The 20,274-nt window shown below is 45.1% G+C and overlaps 1 protein-coding gene across 1 annotated transcript in view; it reads right to left on the bottom strand.

The window, feature by feature from the left end:
- Window positions 1-7,678: 7,678 nt before the first annotated feature.
- Window positions 7,679-20,274, bottom strand: part of prpf6 (PRP6 pre-mRNA processing factor 6 homolog (S. cerevisiae)) — a 44,973-nt gene continuing 32,377 nt past the window's right edge. The window contains exons 19-21 of the mRNA XM_055652605.1: window positions 12,374-12,488; window positions 9,733-9,859; window positions 7,679-8,300 (exon numbers count right to left, since the gene is read on the bottom strand). Coding sequence (XP_055508580.1) covers window positions 8,148-8,300; window positions 9,733-9,859; window positions 12,374-12,488 — 395 coding nt within the window. The 3' untranslated portion in view covers window positions 7,679-8,147. The remainder of the gene's footprint in view (window positions 8,301-9,732; window positions 9,860-12,373; window positions 12,489-20,274) is intronic.

Raw genomic sequence — 20,274 nt, forward strand, 5'->3', positions numbered from 1 at the left:
CCTAGACCTACCTGATCTCCCAGTTGCCAAACACTTTAGTTCCCCATCCCATCCCCACACTGATCTTGGCTTCCTCCATTGCCAGAGTGAGGCTAAAAGCATATTGTAGGAATAGCATCTCATATTTCGCTTGGGCAGCTTGCAGCCCAGTTGTATGAATTTTGATTTCACTAACTTTAAGTAACACTTGCATTCCCTCTCTCCCCATCCCCCTCCCTCCCTCAAGTCGCACCAGCTTCTCATTCTCACCTAGCAAACAGCTAACGACAGCCCGTTTCCTTTATTATCTTTACATTCTTGCATATCGTTCATTCATTCATTCTGCATCTCTCTACAACACTGCATCATCTATACCAATCATTTCCCTTTCTAGTCTGAACAAGGGACTCGACCCAAAAAACGTCACCCATTCCTTCTCTCCAAAGATGTTGCCTGACCCGCTGAGTTACTCCAGCATGTTGTATCTATCTGCCACTATCATTAATGTATCATTATTTCCTGTATTTGACAAACACGCAAGCTTGTTTTGACAAGTTTGTTCCGTACGGCTAAATAAACAAAATAATTAACTGTGCTACAGAGAAAGAAAAATGAAAACCATTAAGAATAAGGGATCGGCCATTTAGAACGGAGACGAGGAACGTTTTCACACAGAGAGTTGTGAGTCTGTCGAATTCTCTGCCTCAGAGGGCGGTGGAGGCCGGTTCTCTGGATACTTTCAAGAGAGAGCTAGATAGGGCTCTTAAGGATAGCGGAGTCAGGGGATATGGGGAGAAGGCAGGAACTGGGTACTGATTGTGGATGATCAGCCGTGATCACATTGAATGGCGGCGCAGGCTCGAAGGGCCGAATGGCCTACTCCTGCACCTATTTTTCCATGTTTCTATGATGCAGTTCTGGTCTCTCCATTACAGGAAGGATGAGGAGGCTTTGGGGAGGGTGCAGAGGAGGTTTACCAGAACGATGCCTGGTTTACAGGGTATTAGCTGCAGGGAGAGGTTGGACAAACTAGGAATGGTTTCTCTGGAGTGCCGGAGGTTGCGAGGAGACCTCATAGATTCTATAAAATTATGAGAGGCATAGATATGGTAGACAGTCAAAACAGCGTCTACAAGGGTGCCAACAGTGGAACTGGTGGGTTGGAGCGGTAGGGAGAGGAGGGGGAAGGAGATGCAGGAGTTACTTGAAATGAGAGAAATCCATGGGGTGGAAGATTGCAACCTTCACGTGGTCCGCCCTATTTCGACTAATGCAATCAACTCGACGTGCACAAACGGAAGATCAAATAGAACAAGTTGTCCAACAACTTTAGGCTGCGCACGCCACACAAAAGAAGACGAAGAGAAATCCATACTCATACCGTTGGGTTGTAAGGTACCCAAGCAAAATATGAGGTGCTGCTCCTCCAATTTGTGTGGGGCCCCACTCTGACAGTGGAGGAGACCCAGGACAGAAAGATCAGCATGGGAATGGGAATGGGAGTTAAAATATTTGGCAACCAAACCCTTTGACTTCCCAACTATTTGCCTCCTCTGCATATTTGCCATCAGTGACTTGTGTACAAGATCAACCAAGTCTCTGTGTCCATCAACACTTCCCAATCAAACACCCATGGAAATAACACCACATCCTTCTGGGTTTTTGTCTAGAAACATAGAAAATAGGTGCAAGAGTAGGCCATTCGGCCCTTCGAGCCTGCACCGCCATTCAATATGATCATGGCTGATCATCCAACTCAGTATCCCGTACCTGCCTTCTCTCCATACCCCGTGATCCCTTTAGCCACAAGGGCCACATCTAACTCCCTCTTAAATATAGCCAATGAACTGGCCTCAACTACCCTCTGTGGCAGAGAATTCCAGAGATTCATCACTCTGTGTGAAATTTTTTTTTCTCATCTCGGTCCTAAAAGATTTCCCCCTTATCCTTAAACTGTGACCCCTTGTTCTGGACTTCCCCAACATCGGGAACAATCTTCCTAGATGGAGACTTTAGCCTCGAGGCCCCTTTACATATCTTTCTAACAATCCCCCAGTTTATAATATGACAACCAGAAATGTACACAGTTACTTCAGTGCATTCTAGCCATGATTCATTACAAGTTTAGTCTAACTTCCCCACTTTTAAATCCAATCCCCTATTAGTTTAGTATAGTTTAGAGATGCAGTGTCTAAATAGGCCCTTCGGCCCCTCCAAGTCCCCCATGCCGATCAGCAATCTTCTATCCTACACATAATGGACAATTTGCAGAAGCCAATTAACCTACAAAACTGCACATCGTTGGAATGTGGGAGAAAACACTGTACACTGCAAGGGTCAGGAAGCCAGCGGGTTAGATCATCTCTGACCCCTCTCACCCTGGCCACAAACTCTTTGAATCATTTCCCTCTAGAAGGCAACTCCGGACTGTCAAAGCTGCCACAGCCAGACATAAAACCAGATTTTTTTTTCCACCGTTTTAGTTTCTACAGTGCAGCATTTCTTAGCAAGCGATGGGAGGCACTGTTAAATGTGTTTGCAAATTTGTATAAATCATTCTTGAGGCATCTCTACTCAATAACCAAAAATCTGTAGCATCCGTTTGCTCTGGTGTTTTATTTAATTCACATATTGAATCAATAATGTGTTATGATTAATGTTTAATACTTCATGTGTCACTCCTAACTGTTACTGTATGTCATGTTGCCACTTGCGGGTGGAGCTTGTATGTGAATACTTGGCCAAGAAACTTATTAATTCAAACTGGGACACCTGGTGAAAACCCACGCAGGTCACAGGGAGAATGTACAAACTCCGTACAGGCAGCTCCCGTAGTCAGGATCGAACCGGGGTCTCTAGAGTTGTAAGGCAGCAACTCTACCACTGTGCCACCATGCTGCCCCTATCCTTAGTGCTTAGTTTTACGAGTCAGTGGCACAAAAGACTACATTTTCCACATTTCTTCTTTCTGTCCTCTACTTCCCAATCAAATTATCAACACTTCTTGCAAACACCTTACATGCATTATTTTTTTAATTTTGCAATGCAATCAGAAAATTAATCAAATACCCATTCCATGGTTTCCAGTTGTTTATCTATACTAGGAAATAAAACGGCAGAGTACGTTGTACACATCATACACGTTCGCACATCATACAGCTTTTAGTTATTAAAACTCAAGGCATGCTCAATTAAACATGTAATTTATTTTGCAATATGCTCAATTGCAAGACTATCACACTGTAAACAGTAAACGGGATTGTAAACATATCAGGCGCTAACTCTACCATTGTTCAACATTACTTAACTTCAAATCTAAAATAGATTCACTAAATAGTCATACTCAAATACATACAAGTAGAGGAATTTTGGATCAGTTAAATGTATGTTAGTTGCCATTGGAATTTTGTAATGGCCAGTAAATTCTGAGGGCCACAGTTTAAGAATAAGGGGTAAGCCATTTGGAACGGAGACGAGGAAACACTTTTTCTCACAGAGAGTGGTGAGTCTGTGGAATTCTCTGCCTCAGAGGGCGGTGGAGGCGGGTTCTCTGGATGCTTTCAAGAGAGAGCTAGATGGGGCTCTTAAGGATAGCGGAGTCAGGGGATATGGGGAGAAGGCAGTAACGGGGTACTGATTGGGGATGATCAGCCATGATCACATTGAATGGCGGTGCTGGCTCGAAGGGCCGAATGGCCCATTCCTGCACGTATTGTCTATTGACAATATATTAAAACATAGAATCTTATTACATATTAATATTCTGAGAACGATGTATAGAAAATGGAAGACACAGAGTGCTGGAGTAACTCCGCAAGTCAGGCAGCATCTCTGGAGGACATGGATAGGTGATGTTTTGGGTCGGGAACCTTCTTCAGACTGGATTGAGTGCCGAACCACATGGTGACCTATCCATGTTCTCCAGAGATGCTGCCTGACCCACTGGGTTACTCCAGTACTTTGTGTCTTCTTTTGTAAACCAGCATCTGCTGTTCCTTGTTTGTATGTTAAAATTGGATTTGATTCTTCACCTACTGTGGTTCTGACTCTGGTTGCTCCAGAGAATGGAAACACGGAACTGCAGTTGCTGGTTAATACACAAAAGTCCTGGAGTAACTGAGCAGGTCAGGCAGCATCTCAGGAGAACGTGGATAGGCAACGTTTTTGATCCAAAACATCACCACTTCAGGTTAAGCTGCCTGACCCGAGTTACTCCAGCGCTGGGTCCTTCTGCTACCCGAGAGACTATTTCAGCATCTTAGTCTACTGTCTGCCTCCGTATTGAATTCTAACCGCCTAAACATTTTGTAAATTTAACGTATACACTGAGAGATTCTCTGTTGCCTTGTGTTAAATGCAATGACCTGCAGTAATTCTAAATGAACAGTGTAAGTAAGGGCACAGTAAGCACACTATACCTTTGCAAATTCAAGGACGGGACCAAATGCTTGCAAAGCTGAAATTCATAATTCAGTATGGTCTGGTTTTCATTGCTGCGCCCTAGGCTTCTCAATTCTGACACAGCAAAGGTAGACAACAACAACAAAAGCTGGAGTAACTCAGCGGGACAGGCAGCATCTCTGGAGAGAAGGAAGAATGGTGTCGAGACCCTGCACCAGAGATGCTGCCTGTCCCTCTGAGTTATTCCAGCATTCGGTTCGAAACAGCATCTGCTGTTCCTTCTTACACGTTTCGTTTGCACCAAAGCAAATTGGAATTCGGATCGATTATATGAACCAAATGGCCATGAGAACATTTATGATTATTGGTTTGAGACAATATGCAGGCATTTCAAATTAAATGATTATTCGAGAAAATGTATATATATATATTTTTTCCAAAGATGCATAACAGTAAAGTCAAGCAGAAAGCGAGCTTCCTTTGCTTACCATTTAGCATGGTACACTTGGTCGTCCGCAACACTGTGAATCGGAGCAATTAGTGATCATTGTCAGACTTCTCTGGTGCAATAATTGCACTTTGATTTCCACGGACCTGAGCGAGCACCTCTCCCACTGAACGTCAATGCAATGGTCGGTTTCTGATTAATCCCCTTCAGTCAACTTCATTTTGCGTCGGCTGTGCCTCCTGTTCTGCGCCGAGTGCCATGACCAGAGTAAGAGTCAGAGACAGAGACAACTCGCTGCCTGCTCACACCCTCGATATCAATCCTTTCAGGCTTCACTAACTTCGACAAACTTCCGTCACCACTTTCACTTTCGCCTGATGTTTGGGGGAAGAATTAAAAAAAACTTGGCATCACGGCCTTTAACCGTTTTCTTGACAATGGGCTTGTCCTTTATCCTCACTGCAAAGTTATAGACACTAGGAGTGGGCCATTCGGCCCTTCGAGCCAGTGCTGGCTTTCTACTTTTGTTTTTACTAGCAAAAATGTCGATAGATTTAACATGTTTCCACCGTAGTAATAGATTTAATGTTCTGTTCTCATCTGGGCAGCATATTCTCATGGTTTAATTAAAAAAAAGTATAACTATACGATTGTGCAATAATAACACAAACCATTAAACATCAATGATCCAAAACACGTGCTCCTGCATCTTCATTTATGTTTGAACAGATGTTGTATTTGACAAAATTATTATGAATGATGCTTGTGAAGTTGCAGCCTCACTTCTCCGGGGGCGATGCAGGTTCGATCCTGGGCTGTGTGAACATTTGCAATTTGTCCCTGGACTGTGTTGGGTTTTATTCCACATGCCAAAGATGCACTGGAGGTGAAGCAGTCACTGTCAATTGTCATTTAGCTTGGAGATACAGCACAGAAGATCATAAGGTCAGAAGGAATAGGAGTAGAATTAGGCCATTTGGCCCATCCAGTCTACTCCACCATTCAAGTCCAGAACCAGGGGCCACAGTTTAAGAATAAGGAGTAAGCCATTTAGAACGGAGACGAGGAAACACTTTTTCTTACAGAGAGTGGTGAGTCTGTGGAATTCTCTGCCTCAGAGGGCAGTGGATGTAGGTTCTCTGGATGCTTTCAAGAGAGAGCTAGATAGGGCTCTTAAAGATAGCGGAGTCAGGGGATATGGGGAGAAGGCAGGAACGGGGTACTGATTGGGGATGATCAGCAAGGATTACATTGAATGGCGGTGCTGGTTCAAAGGGCTGAATGGCCGACTCGTGCACCTAGTGTCTATTGTTAATCACGGCTGATCGATCTCTCCCTCCTAACCCCATTACTGCACTAATCAAGAATCTATCTATCTCTGCCTTAAAAATATCCACTGACTTGGCCTCCAGTCTTCTGTGGTAAAGAACTCCACCTCTGACTAAAGACATTTCTCCTCATCTCCTTCCTAAAAGAACGTCCTTTAATTCTGAGGCGAAGACCACTATTCCTAGATTCTCCCTCTGGTGGAAACATCCTCTCCACATCCACTATCCAAGCCTTTCACTGTTCTGTATGTTTCAATTAGACCCCCCCTCATTCTTCTAAACCCCAGCGAGTACAGGCCCAGTGCCGACCAAAGCTCATTATAGATTAAAAGGCCTTTGGCCCACGCCAGCCTTTGATCACCCGTTCACACTAGTTCCATGTAACCCTTCTTTCTCATCCACTGCCTTCACACCAGGGGCAATTCACAAAAGCCAATTAATTGGCCTGCACGTCTTTCGACACAAGAGGAAACCCACACATTCAACGTGCAAACTCCACACAGACAGCACCCGAACTCAGGGTCGAACCCGGGTCTCCAGCGATGTGAGACAACGGCTCTACCAGCTGCACAACTGTGCGGTCTCCAGCTGTGTAGAGGGGGGGGGGGGGGGGGGGGGGGGGGGGGGGGGGGGGTTGATGCGAATGTAGGGAAGAATTAAATAGGATAGGTGCAGAATCTGTGTAAAGATGGTCAGCATGGACTCTGGGCAAAGGGCCGGTTTCCGTGCAGTCATTGATGTGTGTGTGTGTGTCTTTTGAGAACATTTTGATACATGATTGAAACCAAGTGTGCAAATGTTATACATCAGAAAGCTATGAAGAATGAGAATCGGAAAAATAGCTTCAGGCGTTTAGGAACACCATCCGCAAATTCCCCAGCCATTAGTCGCTGTGCCTGCGAGGTCCCTGGGTCTGCATCTTGGCAACGACACTCTTGTGTTGTGGGAGCATCAGCAACACATGGACACCATCAGGTCAAGAGGGCAAATCATCAGCATTGCTCAAGGGGACAATTAGAGGTCAGCCTGTCATTCTGCGTTGAAAAACATATACTATTCATCATCATCTTGGTTGAAAACATCAACGGGCACGGTGCCTTACAATGCCGTGTACGACAGCGATCGCAACTTCTACTGAAATGTGGATGGCCGTTGCCTCGCTAGGAGCTCATCCGCCCTTTGACATCCATCTTGTTTTTGGTCCTGCTGGGGGTCCACAGCCCCCTCCTCACCTGGCAAACCGACTATCTGACCATGGAGCAGGTAGCACAGGATTACATGGTACCTGTGTTGGAGTCGAGACCCGAAACGTCACCTATTCCTTCGCTCCATAGATGCTGCCTCACCCGCTGAGTTTCTCCAGCATTTTTGTCCACCATCAGTATTGCATGATCTTTCGTTAAAGGACCACGAGCTGTATCGCAAGCTGCGTGATCGCACAAAAAAAACCAGCAAGACTGCACATCCAACACCTTGTGTGAAAAACTTCTGTAAATGTAGATAGTTGACGTATTCACTGGAATTATTTTCACTTTAAATCTTTATTAAAAAGTAAACATGCTTACATGTCCTTTGACAGATAATAAAGGAAATTTAAACAACTTGCTCAGACAAAACACTGAAATATTTCACACTTTTGCTCGTATCATTTATGTTTTCTACAGCAACAGGATCAATTCTTAAAATGATATTTAACTTCACAGTCTATCCCTTTAACGTTTAATAGCTCCTACACTAAACGGCATCAAGTTAGCTTTTTAAAATAAAAGTCCCCACTGGTCAATACCACTCATTCATTTAAAAACAAAAGTATCGTACACAATGACAAAACTCTTACCCGGCAGAAAAAGGTGCAGGAAAGTTGGGATAAATATCATGTAATTAAATTACACAGGGGACAGGAAGACAGAGCACAGATTCTGATCTCTGTGCTAAAGTACTATCGACTATTCCAATAAAAAATATAAACACTAATATCTCGACACATTCATTCAAAATGTATTTTTTATTTGAGTGGCCACGAGCACAAGAATCTCCCCGATCTTTCTCTGCCAGTTCCTGATATCTTTGGATACTTCACACCACAGCTCCCCGTGTCTCGGCTCTGCGTTTTCACACCGCCTTTTTACGTCCTCGTGCTGCTCCTGTGAAGAAATAGATCAGCAGTGACTAGCGGGCGGCCGCAAGGCTCGGTGCTGGGACCCCCAGTTATTTACAATATATATCAAGGATTTGGACGTGGGGAATTGAATGTGACATCTCCAAGTTTGCGGATGACACAACGCTGGGTGGCAGTGTGAGCTGCAATGAGGAGGATGCTATGAGGCTGCAGGGTGACTTGGATAGGTTGGGTAAGTGGGCCGTTGCAGTGTAATGTGGATAAATGTGAGGTTATCCACTTTGTTGGAAAGAACAGGGCGGCACATTATCATCTGAATGGTGTCAGATTAGAAAGAGGGGATGTGCAACGACACATGGGTGTGCTTGTACATCAGTCACTGAAAGTAAGCATGCAGGTACAGCAGGCAGTGAAGAAAGCTAATGGCCTGTTGGCCTTCATTGCGAGAGGATTTGAGTTTAGAAGCAAGGAGGTCCTACTGCAGTTGTACAGGGCCCTGGTGAGACCACACCTGGAGTATTGTGTGCAACTTTGTGGTCTCCTAACTAGAGGAAGGACGTTATTGCTATTGAGGGAGTGCAGCGTAGGTTCACCAGGTTAGTCCCCGGGATAGCGGGACAGACATACGATGAAAGAATGGGTCGAGTGGGCTTGCATTCACTGGAATTTAGACAGGTAAGAGGAGATCGTACAGAAACATATAAAATTCTTAAAGGATTAGACGGGTTAGAAGCAGGAAAAATGTTCCCGATGTTGGGGGAGTTCAGAACCAGGGGTCACAGTTTAAGAATAAGAGGTAGGCCATTTAGGCCAGATGGGACACGGGGGAGGAGGTAGAAATAGCCAGCATTCCAGGTGGGGAGGGGCGAAAAGAAAGAAGGGAGACTTTCCCCTGACTAAACAAATCACAAAACCTTAAGAATACATTAAAACAGCTACATGGATAGGACAGGTTTAGAGGGACATCGGTCAAACGCAGGTAGGTGAAACTATAGATGAGACATGTTGGCCAGTGTGGACAAGTTGCGCCTTAGGGCCTATTTCCATGCTAAGACTCTATGACTCAATAGACAATAGGTGCAGGAGTAGCCCATTCGGCCCTTCAAGCCAGCACCGCCATTCAATGTGATCATGGCTGATCATCCCCAATCAGTACCCCGTTCCTGCCTTCTCCCACATCCCCTGACTCCGCTATCTTTAAGAGCCCTATCTAGCTCTCTCTTGAAAGTATCCAGAGAACCTGCCTCCACCGCCCTCTGTGGCAGAGAATTCCACAGACTCACCACTCTCTGTGATAAAAAGTGTTTCCTTGTCTCCGTTCTAAATGGCTTACTCCTTATTCTTAAACTGTGGCCCCTGGTTCTGGACTGCCCCAACATCGGGAACATGTTCCTGCCTCTAATTCAAGCATGAACATTGAAATGCCCAGTGGGTGCGTCGATAAGGGGTTAGTTTACCTCCGTGCCGTGCTGCAACGCAAATTTATAAAACAAAGCCCAAGCATCTCCCAGGTCAGGGTCGATTTTCACAGTCCTGTGGAACAATTCTCTGGCCTTGGTTATCTTACGCTCACTCCAAAATAATCTGAATCACAAACACAAAAAAAAATTGAAAAGCAAAAAAAAGGCAGCCTTCGTAATCCTCTGCTCTCCAATTTTCTGAAATACCGAGCAGCGAAAATTAATTGCTTTGGGGTTTGGGGGGGGGGGAGGGGGGGGGGGGGGGGGGAAGGGGGGGGGGGGGGGGGAGATAGACTGAGCAAATGCGGGGCATCAAAGAGAAATGGGGGAGAAAAGTCAGACTCACAAAAATTGTTAGTAAAGGGGGGGGGGGGGGGGGGGGGGTGTGTTTGGAGAATGGGGAATCAAAGTCAGTGTAAGGGGGGGAAAGGAGGAGGGGGGGGGAGGAAGTGAGGGGGGGGACGGGGGGGGGGGGGGAGGGGGTGGGGGGGGGGGGGGGGGGGGAGGGGGGGGCGGGCGGGGGGGGGGGAGGGGGGAGAGGGGGGGGGAGAGAGGAGGGAGGGAGGGAGGAGGGGGGAGGGGGTGGGAGGGGGAGAGAGGGGGAGGGGGGGGGGGGGGTGGGGGGGGGGAGGGAGTGGGAGGAGGGAGTGGGGAGGGGGGGGGTGGGGGGGGGGGGGGGAAGGGGGTGGGGGGGGGGGGGGGGGGGGGGGGAGGGGGTGGGGGGTGGGGGGGGTGGGGGGGGGGGGGGGGGGGGGGGGGGGGGGGGGGGGGGGGGGGGGGGGGGGGGGGGGGGGGGGGGGGGGGGGGGGGGGGGGGGGGGGGGGCGGGGGGGGGGGGGGGGGGGGGGGGGGGGGGGGGGGGGGGGGGGGCGGGGGGGGGGGGGGGGGGGGGGGGAGGGGGGGGGGGGGAGGGGGGGGGGAGATGGAGCGCTTGGGTGCATCAAAGAGAATGGGGAAGAAAAGTCAGACTCACAAATGTTAGTAAGTTTAAATAATAATTACTTTTTGTGTTTGTAAATAGTTTTGTGGAATCAAAGTCAAATCGAGGGAGGGTTTGGGGTAAAGGGAGGGGGGGGAAGGGAGGGGGGGAAGGAGGGAGGGAAGGAGGAAGTGAGGGGGGAAGGAAGGAGGGAGGAAAGGGGAAGTGAGGGGGGAAGGAAGGAGGGAGGGAGGGAGAGAGAGAGGGAGAGAGGGAGGGAGGGATGGAGGGAGAGAGGGAGAGAGAGAGAGAGAGGGAGAGAGGAGAGGGTGGGAGAGAGGGAGAGAGGGAGAGAGGGAGAGAGGGAGAGGGCGAGAGAGAGAGAGAGAGAGAGAGAGGGAGGGAGAGAGAGGGAGAGAGAGAGGGGAAAGAGAGAGAGAGGGGGGGAGAGTTGGAGAGTGAGGGAGGGAGGGAGGGAGGGAGGGGAGGGAGGGAGGGAGGGAGGGAGGGAGGGAGGGAGGGAGGGAGGGAGGGAGGGAGGGGATAGATTTGTATCTCTCTACATTACAAGATACTAAGTGATCAAAAGCACCCTTGAGTGTGATGACAAAGAACTGCAGATACCGGTTTATACCAAAGATGGGCAGAATGTGTTGGAGTAGCTCAGTGATTCAGGCGGCATCTCTGGAGAACATGGACAGGTGACGATTCAGGTCAGGAACCCTTCATTAACCCTTGAAGTATCTGGCCATGTACAGATTGGTTGTTATTGTCCATGTATTGCAACCATTTAGAATACCCTTACCTTGATTTCAATTTTTAAATAATAAAGGTAAATTGTAGATTTTTAAATTGCATAATTATTTCATATGAACTGGACATGCATTTCAATTTTTTAAATATACCCTGCTAATTCTGAGCTACTCCTATTTAACGGTCGTTCAAGCTTAGTCCAAATGTAGAGCTATCGTCTGATCATTTCCAACGACACTTTGTCAAGTCGATTCAGATTCCATATTTACACGGATACAGAACTCGGGACAAATGTCTCATTTTCCCACAATGCCAATTCGGACCATGTGATGATTCTTAGTTGAGAGACACAGGATTGAAACTTCAGCACACCGAGGCCATACCGACCCATTCCCACTAGTTTGATGTTAACTAATTTTCTCATCCACTCCCTGCACATTAGGGGCAATTAACCTGCAAAACCCGCACGTCTTTCGGATGTGGGAGGAAGTCCATGTGGTCACAGGGAGAATGTGCAAACTCCACACAGAAAGCAGCCAAGGTCAGTGCGGTATCAGTGAGGCAGAAGAAGCACTGTGTCACTACGCCACCTTATTCATACACCCCTCTCCCATCAGGCAAGGGGTACAGAATTGTGAAAATGCACCCCTCCAGATTCAGGGAGTTTCTTCCCAGCTGTTATCAGGCACCTACCATCCTATCGCCAACTGGAGTGGTCCTGAGCTACTATCTATCTCATTGGAGACCTCCGGACTATCTTTAATCGGACTTTATCTTTCACTAAACGTTATTCCCTTTATCATGTATCTGTACAGTGCAGATGGCTCGATTGTAATCATGTGTAGTCTTTCTGCTGACTAACTAGCAGGCAACAAAAGATTTTTTCTCTGTACCTCAGCACATGTGACAATAAACTAAACCATCACATTTATCCCCGCCGGGCAAAAAGACAAACGTGTCAACGTACTTGGCCACCGCCAGGAGGACATGAGGATCATGCTCACATTTCTTCAGAGCATCGACACTTTTGGTCTTTCTTTGTGGTCTTGCTTCCAAGAAAACAGCTTCAGCCCAAAGTATACCTACAGGTGAAACATTGGGACACTCAATGGAACAATGCAATGTATGAAATAAGCAATTCTAGATCTTACAATATTGGTTACAACAATATTGGAACATTGCATTATATTTTTTACAGTGATATCCAACCACTATGTGCCTAAATTCAGGCAATTCAGCCAAAATAGACACATCAGGATTATTGTGTGGGGGGTTACGTTCTCAGCGCATAATTCAAAATCGTGCAAATTAAAACATATACGTTTAAACAGGCTTAAATGTGAGTCCGCTATTTAAAAAGTACAGCGCGTAAATTAGGTTTTGGTAATAATTTTAAAAAAGCGTTATTTCAATAGCGTACAAATCAAACATGCGTAAAACGCAAAATGCCTCTACTATAATAATGTTGCTAAAATGATAAATCACAAGGTCGGGAACATTTTGCAATTGTCAAACCGAGTGTAATTCAAAAGTTATAGAGCTGCATAAATCTTACGTGGTTTAGAAACATAGAAAACATAGAAATTAGGTGCAGGAGTAGGCCATTCGGCCCTTCGAGCCTGCACCGCCATTCAATATGATCATGGCTGATCATCCAACTCAGTATCCCGTACCTGCCTTCTCTCCATACCCCCTGATCCCCTTAGCCACAAGGGCCAAATCTAACTCCCTCTTAAATATAGCCAATGAACTGGCCTCAACTACCCTCTGTGGCAGAGAGTTCCAGAGATTCACCACTCTCTGTGTGAAAAAAGTTCTTCTCATCTCGTTTTTAAAGAATTTCCCCCTTATCCTTAAGCTGTGACCCCTTGTCCTGGACTTCCCCAACATCGGGAACAATCTTCCTGCATCTAGCCTGTCCAACCCCTTAAGAATTTTGTAAGTTTCTATAAGATCCCCTCTCAATCTTCTAAAGAGTATAAACCAAGTCTATCCAGTCTTTCTTCATAAGACAGTCCTGACATCCCAGGAATCAGTCTGGTGAACCGTCTCTGCACTCCCTCTATGGCAATAATGTCCTTCCTCAGATTTCGAGGCCAAAACTGTACGCAATACTCCAGGTGTGGTCTCACCAAGACCCTGTACAACTGCAGTAGAACCTCCCTGCTCCTATACTCAAATCCTTTTGCAATGAAAGCTAACATACCATTCGCTTTCTTTACTGCCTGCTGCACCTGCATGCCTACCTTCAATGACTGGTGTACCATGACAACCAGGTCTCGCTGCATCTCCCCCTTTCCCAATCGGCCACCATTTAGATAATAGTCTGCTTTCCCAAAATGGATAACCTCACATTTATACAGGGTGGGACATTTGGAGGTAGAATAATAGGTTAGATCCTAATAAATTGTCCTTAGACGTACAGGTGTGTAGGTTAATTGGCTTGGTGTAAATGTTAAAAATCGTCCCTAGTGTGTGTAGGATAGTGTTAGTGTACGGGGATTGCTGATTAGTGTGGACTCTGTGGACGGAAGGGCCTGTTTCCGCGCTGTATCTTTTAACTAAACGAAACTAAACGTCAGAGCCCACAGTAAGGACATACCAACTATTCTGTTCTATCTCTCATTATCTTATAAACTACTGTATTCCAGACCGAGAGCCACAAGCAACAATAGTGGTTCTATTCTAAGCAGCCTTGTTGAGGAGGTAGTGTTCAGACTCAGAGGTTCTAAGTCAGTAGTGGAGCACATGACTGCATTGCTTTCTTTGCCACAACCCATGGATTGGTTTGACGAGTGGTACAGGGAAGATTAATGGCAGGAAGAATGCACAAATCTGTTTTAATGGAGAATAAATGTTATAACATGACACATTAATCAGTTTATTACAGTTTCATATTCTTCAGAGTTAACATTATTGGTTAATTATACTCCATTAGGTAGAACCATAATTGCTCGAACAAAGAAAACTGCAATCTGTGATGCAGTCAGAAAATCACTCAGGAAAAATCAATGGGACCCCCGTTTATAAAATTGACATGATTGGCATCAGGCCTACATCACGGCTCCCATGTTACAATCCAGCACAAATTAGATTGAACAATACTAGGACTGGGGGAGCAGGTTTCATGCAATGTCATGGCCAAAAGTGTTATATGAAAGCCAAAAGTGGCAATTGTTATATGAAAGAGTTCAAACACATATTGGGAGGGAGGAAATCATGCTGCCAGCACTACGATGCCATTTGCTGGTATTGAGTAATATATTCTATGTAATCGGATGGCTTTTATAATGAAAAGAACATGACAAGTAGAACAATGCTGTTCATTATGAAACACAATCTCTGGATACATTTCCAATCGTGTCAAATGTGACAATAATGTCTGATTCATTCATATGAATGTGAAAGCCCAGGAGTTAGTCCAAACTGCCCCATTCCTGTGCTGTGCTATCTGGATACTTTGCCAAGCGATCTAACATTTATACTCATTGAATGGGATGAAGTTGCAATATTTGCCTAAACTAACCCAACATGCCAAAATAGACAATAGGTGCAGGAGTAGGCCATTCAGCCCTTCGAGCCAGCACCGCCATTCAATGTGATCATGGCTGATCATTCCCAATCAGTACCCCGTTCCTGCCTTCTCCCCATATCCCTTGATTCTGCTATCTTTAGGAGCCCTATCTAGCTCTCTCTTGAAAGTACACCAGAGAACCGGCCTCCACCGACCTCTGAGGCAGAGAATTCCACAGACTCACCACTCTCTGTGAGAAAAAGTGTTTCCTCGTCTCCGTTCTAAATGGCTTGCCCCTTATTCTTAAACTGTGGCCCCTGGTTCTGGACTCCACCCCCCAACATCGGGAACATGTTTCCTGCCCCTAGCATGTCCAAACCTTTAATAATCTTATATGTTAGCAAGGGCTTGACAAAGCCTTGTATTCGGAGCATTAATGGCCTGTCCCACTTACGGGATTTTTTCTGCGACTTGCCGGCACCCGTCATACTCACAGCAGGTCTCCGAAATTTTTCAACATGTTGAAAATCCAGCGCCGCCCAGAAAAAAGTACAACCCTGTATGGTCGTGAGTAGTCGCCCAAAGAGTCGCTGTAAAAATCGCGGAAGTGGGACAGCCCTCTACAGGTTAGATGAATTTTGCTGACACAATAAAGCAATTCTTTTCAAACAATGTTTCTGGGACTAAAAAATTGACTTGTAGAGTCAGGAAGTCCAGTTCCTTTCTCAATTAATTATTTCTGCATTTTTTAAACCCATTCTTAAAATAGTTTGTTCTTCCTCCCCAAACTGTTTCTTTCTTTCACTACGTGTCAGATCTGACATTGAATTGACGACTGATTGACTAAGGTTAAGATTGCGCTCACATCAACAACTTTTCAGTACATGAAGAAACAACAAATTACTTTGTTGATATTCTGTTCACATTGGTCTCTGATCCCTTGTACAATTCTGTACACTTTGCTAATGGTCTGGCAATATTATACCGGATTGTAATAAGAAAAGAATCAGACTGTGCATTTGCATATCTGACAATAACCACCGGAACATTGAATCCTCTGTCTCTCTCCAATTAGTTCCAGCACAAAACTTCATAAGCTTAATGTTTTTACTTTCAATACAAATTACATTTCTTGATTAGTACGGGTGTCAGAGGTGATGGGGAGAAGGCAGGAGATTGGGGAGATAGATTAGCCATGATTGAATGGCGGAGTAGACTTGATGGGCTGAATGGCCTAATTCTACTCCTATCCCATACAAACTACTGACAAATTCTATCCATTGATGTTCGACTGGTAAATCACTTAATTTACAGTTGAATATTTACATTTAAACAACATTTTGTTAAATAGAAAGCTACTTCTGTTCCACGTAGCTACAGCACATTCATGTCTCGGTGAACAAAGAATGTTATTCACACTGAGTTACTTAGGTACAACCATTCAGCTGGACTCATTGCTCTGCTCTTTTGGACAGCCTTTCAATTGTTATACCAATGTGTCGGGACTCAGCGACTTTCTGCCAGTCCCCTCATTTTCACCTTTTCATAATCCTACATCTTTTCAAAGAGATAAGCAAACCAGGCTAAAGAATAAAATGGTTCTAACATTGGTATGGCAGCTGTTGGGCTCAGGTGACAGGCTAATTGAAAAATCCAAAATGCAAATTAAATCTCTAAATTAATTCTGCAATTAAACTGCAACTAAACTTTGACATAAACATTAATTTAAACAAACCTGAACGAATGCTCAGGTAACAGTCAAACAAAATTTGTGTTAACTGATACCGCTGCTTCCCAAGCATCAGCCTAAATAAATATTGGCCCACACATTAAAAACTCCAAATGGGTCATTTACAGTGGGAATTTTTGAATGCGAGACCTTGATCGATCACTGTAAACACGTTGCTTCACTCATATTAAATTACACGCAGCAAAAGCAAACCAAATTTCTAAAGGAAATGAAAGAAAACCTCTCTCAAATGCAACCAAGTGTAACGAGCTATTTGACATAATGACAAGGTAAAGTGGACAAAATTGCCAAGCTAACTGGATATGCTCATATTATTTCGCAGCAAGGCCAAAATATAAACTGAATCAGTTCACGAGGATCACATTTCATTATTTAAAAATATCAAGTCCATTTTGCCAAGTAAAATTTGAACCTTGGTGTTGCTGTGAATGCCTGTTTTTTATATATGTGTCTATTTTCCTGGATGAGGAAATCTGATTTGCTTTTATTTTAGTTTAACCACTCATACACTCTTTAGACTTTATTTTACACTTTACAGATAAAGCCTAGAAACAGGCCCTTCGGCCCATCTAGTCTGCGGCAACCTATGATCACCCCATACACCAGCACTAACCTACTTTATGGACGATTTAAAATTTTACAGAAGCCAATTAACCTACAAATCTAGTCGTTTTTGGAGTGTGGGAGGGAACCGGAGCACCCGGAGAAAACCCACGTGGTCACAGGGAGAAGGTGCAAACTCCGTACAGACAGCACCCATAGTCAGGATCGAACCCGGGTCTCCTGCGCTGTGGGGTCGTAACTCCACCGCTGCTCCACCCAATACGATAACCCACATGAAGTTGCCATTTTAATACCAAGTTTATAAAGTATCATTGAATTGAAAAGAATAATCTTAGCATTAATGAAAACCATTATCTTTAAACCTGCATTTCCCTTGGTTATTGTCACATTTTGTTCCAAATTGTAGTCAGTTTTTCGAGTTTTTACTATTGCACGAGGGAGAAATCCATAAATCTAGAAAATAAAGTTTAAAACATGCTGTGCGTAATGTGGTCATGATCATTTTAGTTTAGTGTAGTTTAGAGACTCAGCACGGAAACATAGAAAATAGGTGCAGGAGTAGGCCATTCGGCCCTTCGAGCCTGCACCGCCATTCAATATGATCATGGCTGATCATTTGGTATCACCTTCTATGAAACAGGCCCTTCGGCCCAATAAATCCGCACCGACCAGTGATCCCAGCACAGACACTATTCTACACACACTAGGGACAATTTACATTTATACCAAGCCAATTAACCTATACACCCGTACGCTTTTGGAATGTGGGAGGAAACAAATGATCTTGGAGAAAACCCACGCGGTCACGGGGAGAATGTACAAATTCTGTACAGACAGCACCCACTCGGGATCGAACCCGGTTCGCTAGCGCTGTAAGGCAGCAACTCTACCGCTGCGCCATCGTGCTGTCCCTGGAGAAACTAAAATGTGTAACAATTTATACGCCTCCTGAAAGTACTTTGGTAGCAAGAATGGGAAATGGCAATACAAACTAAAGACAACAGTTCTATAACTGTTGTAAGATCGAGGAGATCTGGGGACAAATACGCACGTCTCACCAAAGATGATGGTGCAGGTTGAGAAAATGGTTAGTTAGAAGAACAAGGAAGTCATGCTACAATTGGGAGTAGTTTGTTCAGTTCTGGGCATCACATTTCGGGAGAGTAAGAGGTTTTGAGAGAATGCAGAAACAATGAACTCAAAGATTCCAGAGATGAAGTGCAGGAGTAACTCAACAGACCAGGCTGCATCTCTGGATAAACAAGGAAAGATGACGTTTTGGGTTGGAACCCTTCTTCGGACTAGTTTAGTTTTAGTAAAGAATAGACTAAGTGGGATCCGTTGGGTCCCAGCCACACGGGAGGCCTGGTCCACCCAATTCCCCAACGTAATATTCCACCACTCAACTGTTCCCCCAAAGCAATAATCCACCACTCAGGGAAGGGGGGGGGGGGGGTGTTGGGAGGGGGGGGGGCTGCTCAACACACTCCGCCCTTCAGCTTTTTATTCTCCTCGCCACGTTATTGACAGCGGGTTCCGGAAGGGGTGTTTTTTTACGATTTTTAAACCTTCATAACTTTTGTACTATTTCACCGATCGGAACAAAACTTATTTGACTTGCAGCAGAGGAGAATGGCGAGTAAGGTGGCAAAAAATTGTAGCGCTATGGGGGATCATTTTTGTGCAAATTTAATTACAACGCAGAGAGGAAGTGGTCAAGATGAGAGTTTTAGTAATAGTAAAGAATTATTGCAGGTCCACTTCTGGGAACAGCACACAGAGAGTCTCCTGGCTAGGGCGCCATCTTTTCTTATCACCAGTTTATGATCACGTGTACCAAGATACAGTGAAATGCTAGTTCTCTAGTCAAATCGGATTATACACAAGGACACTGGATCCTCTTCTGGAACAGCATGTTTAGGTGCCATCTTGCCATGCAATTCCCTTGTTCATTAAAAAGATATAAAGCACGCCTGAAAAATCCACCAAAAGCTTTGGTATCACTTTCTATGCACGCTCACATTATTAACTCATGGTCTGTAAAACGGTCATTAAAGAAATTGAAACTTGTCCGTAAGAATTCTTCAACTTCTGGATTGCATTAGAGTTGGTAAACAAGGATTCCCTCAAAGTAATATCAGAGACGGGGAGGTTCATACCAGGGATCACAAACTCTTTATGGGGAGCAGTTTTGGCGCTCATTTCCGTGGCAGCCCTAAACCCTTTTTTTAAATACTGTTCTTTTGATGAACTTTGATCTCCCCGCCACCCCCCCCCCCCCCCCCCCCCCCTCTCTCTCCTCTACCCCCCGAAATGTGGATTAACGCACAATACCAAGTAAATATTTTTTGGCTGGGTGGGAAGTGAGTGTTATTGCAAACACAGTTTTGCTGCCAGGTTTTATCGTGCAAATTCAAAGACTGCAACTTCTCACTTCAATTAACCTCTCACAAATTACCAGTTTCCAATTTCAACTGTTCCAGGGGGAAAAGGCAAAGGAAAATAGGTTCTGCCACTGATGCGATTGTAATTTTCTATTACAAATCTCAAATTGTGGTGGACAGAGGCAAATAAATAAATGATGGGGAAAAATTGTACAAGCTCTTCACCAATTCGGGCAACTTTTGATGGTTACAATGTCCACTATTCTGACTGCAGGAGTCAGCAAACCGCCACCGTGCAACTATTAATATAAACATATGGCTAATTCTCCAAAATCTAAGTAAACAGAGAACATCAGGCTTCACAACAATGTCAATAATTTACATAAGCATGTTTAGTTCAGTTTAGTTTAGAGATACAGCGTGGAAACAGGTCCATCCGCCCACCAGGTCCATCGGCCCACTAAGTCCGCGTCGACCAGCGATCCCTGTACACAAGGGACAATTTCCAATTTCTACCAAAGCCAATTAACCTACAAACCCGTACGCCTCTGGAGTGTGGGAGGAAACCGGAGCACCCGGAGAAAACCCACGCAGTCACAGGGAGAACGTACAAACTCCATACAGACAGCAGCCGTCGTCAGGATCGAACCCAGATC

Source organism: Leucoraja erinacea, chromosome 21 (assembly GCF_028641065.1).
Source record: "Leucoraja erinacea ecotype New England chromosome 21, Leri_hhj_1, whole genome shotgun sequence".
NCBI lineage: Eukaryota > Metazoa > Chordata > Chondrichthyes > Rajiformes > Rajidae > Leucoraja > Leucoraja erinaceus.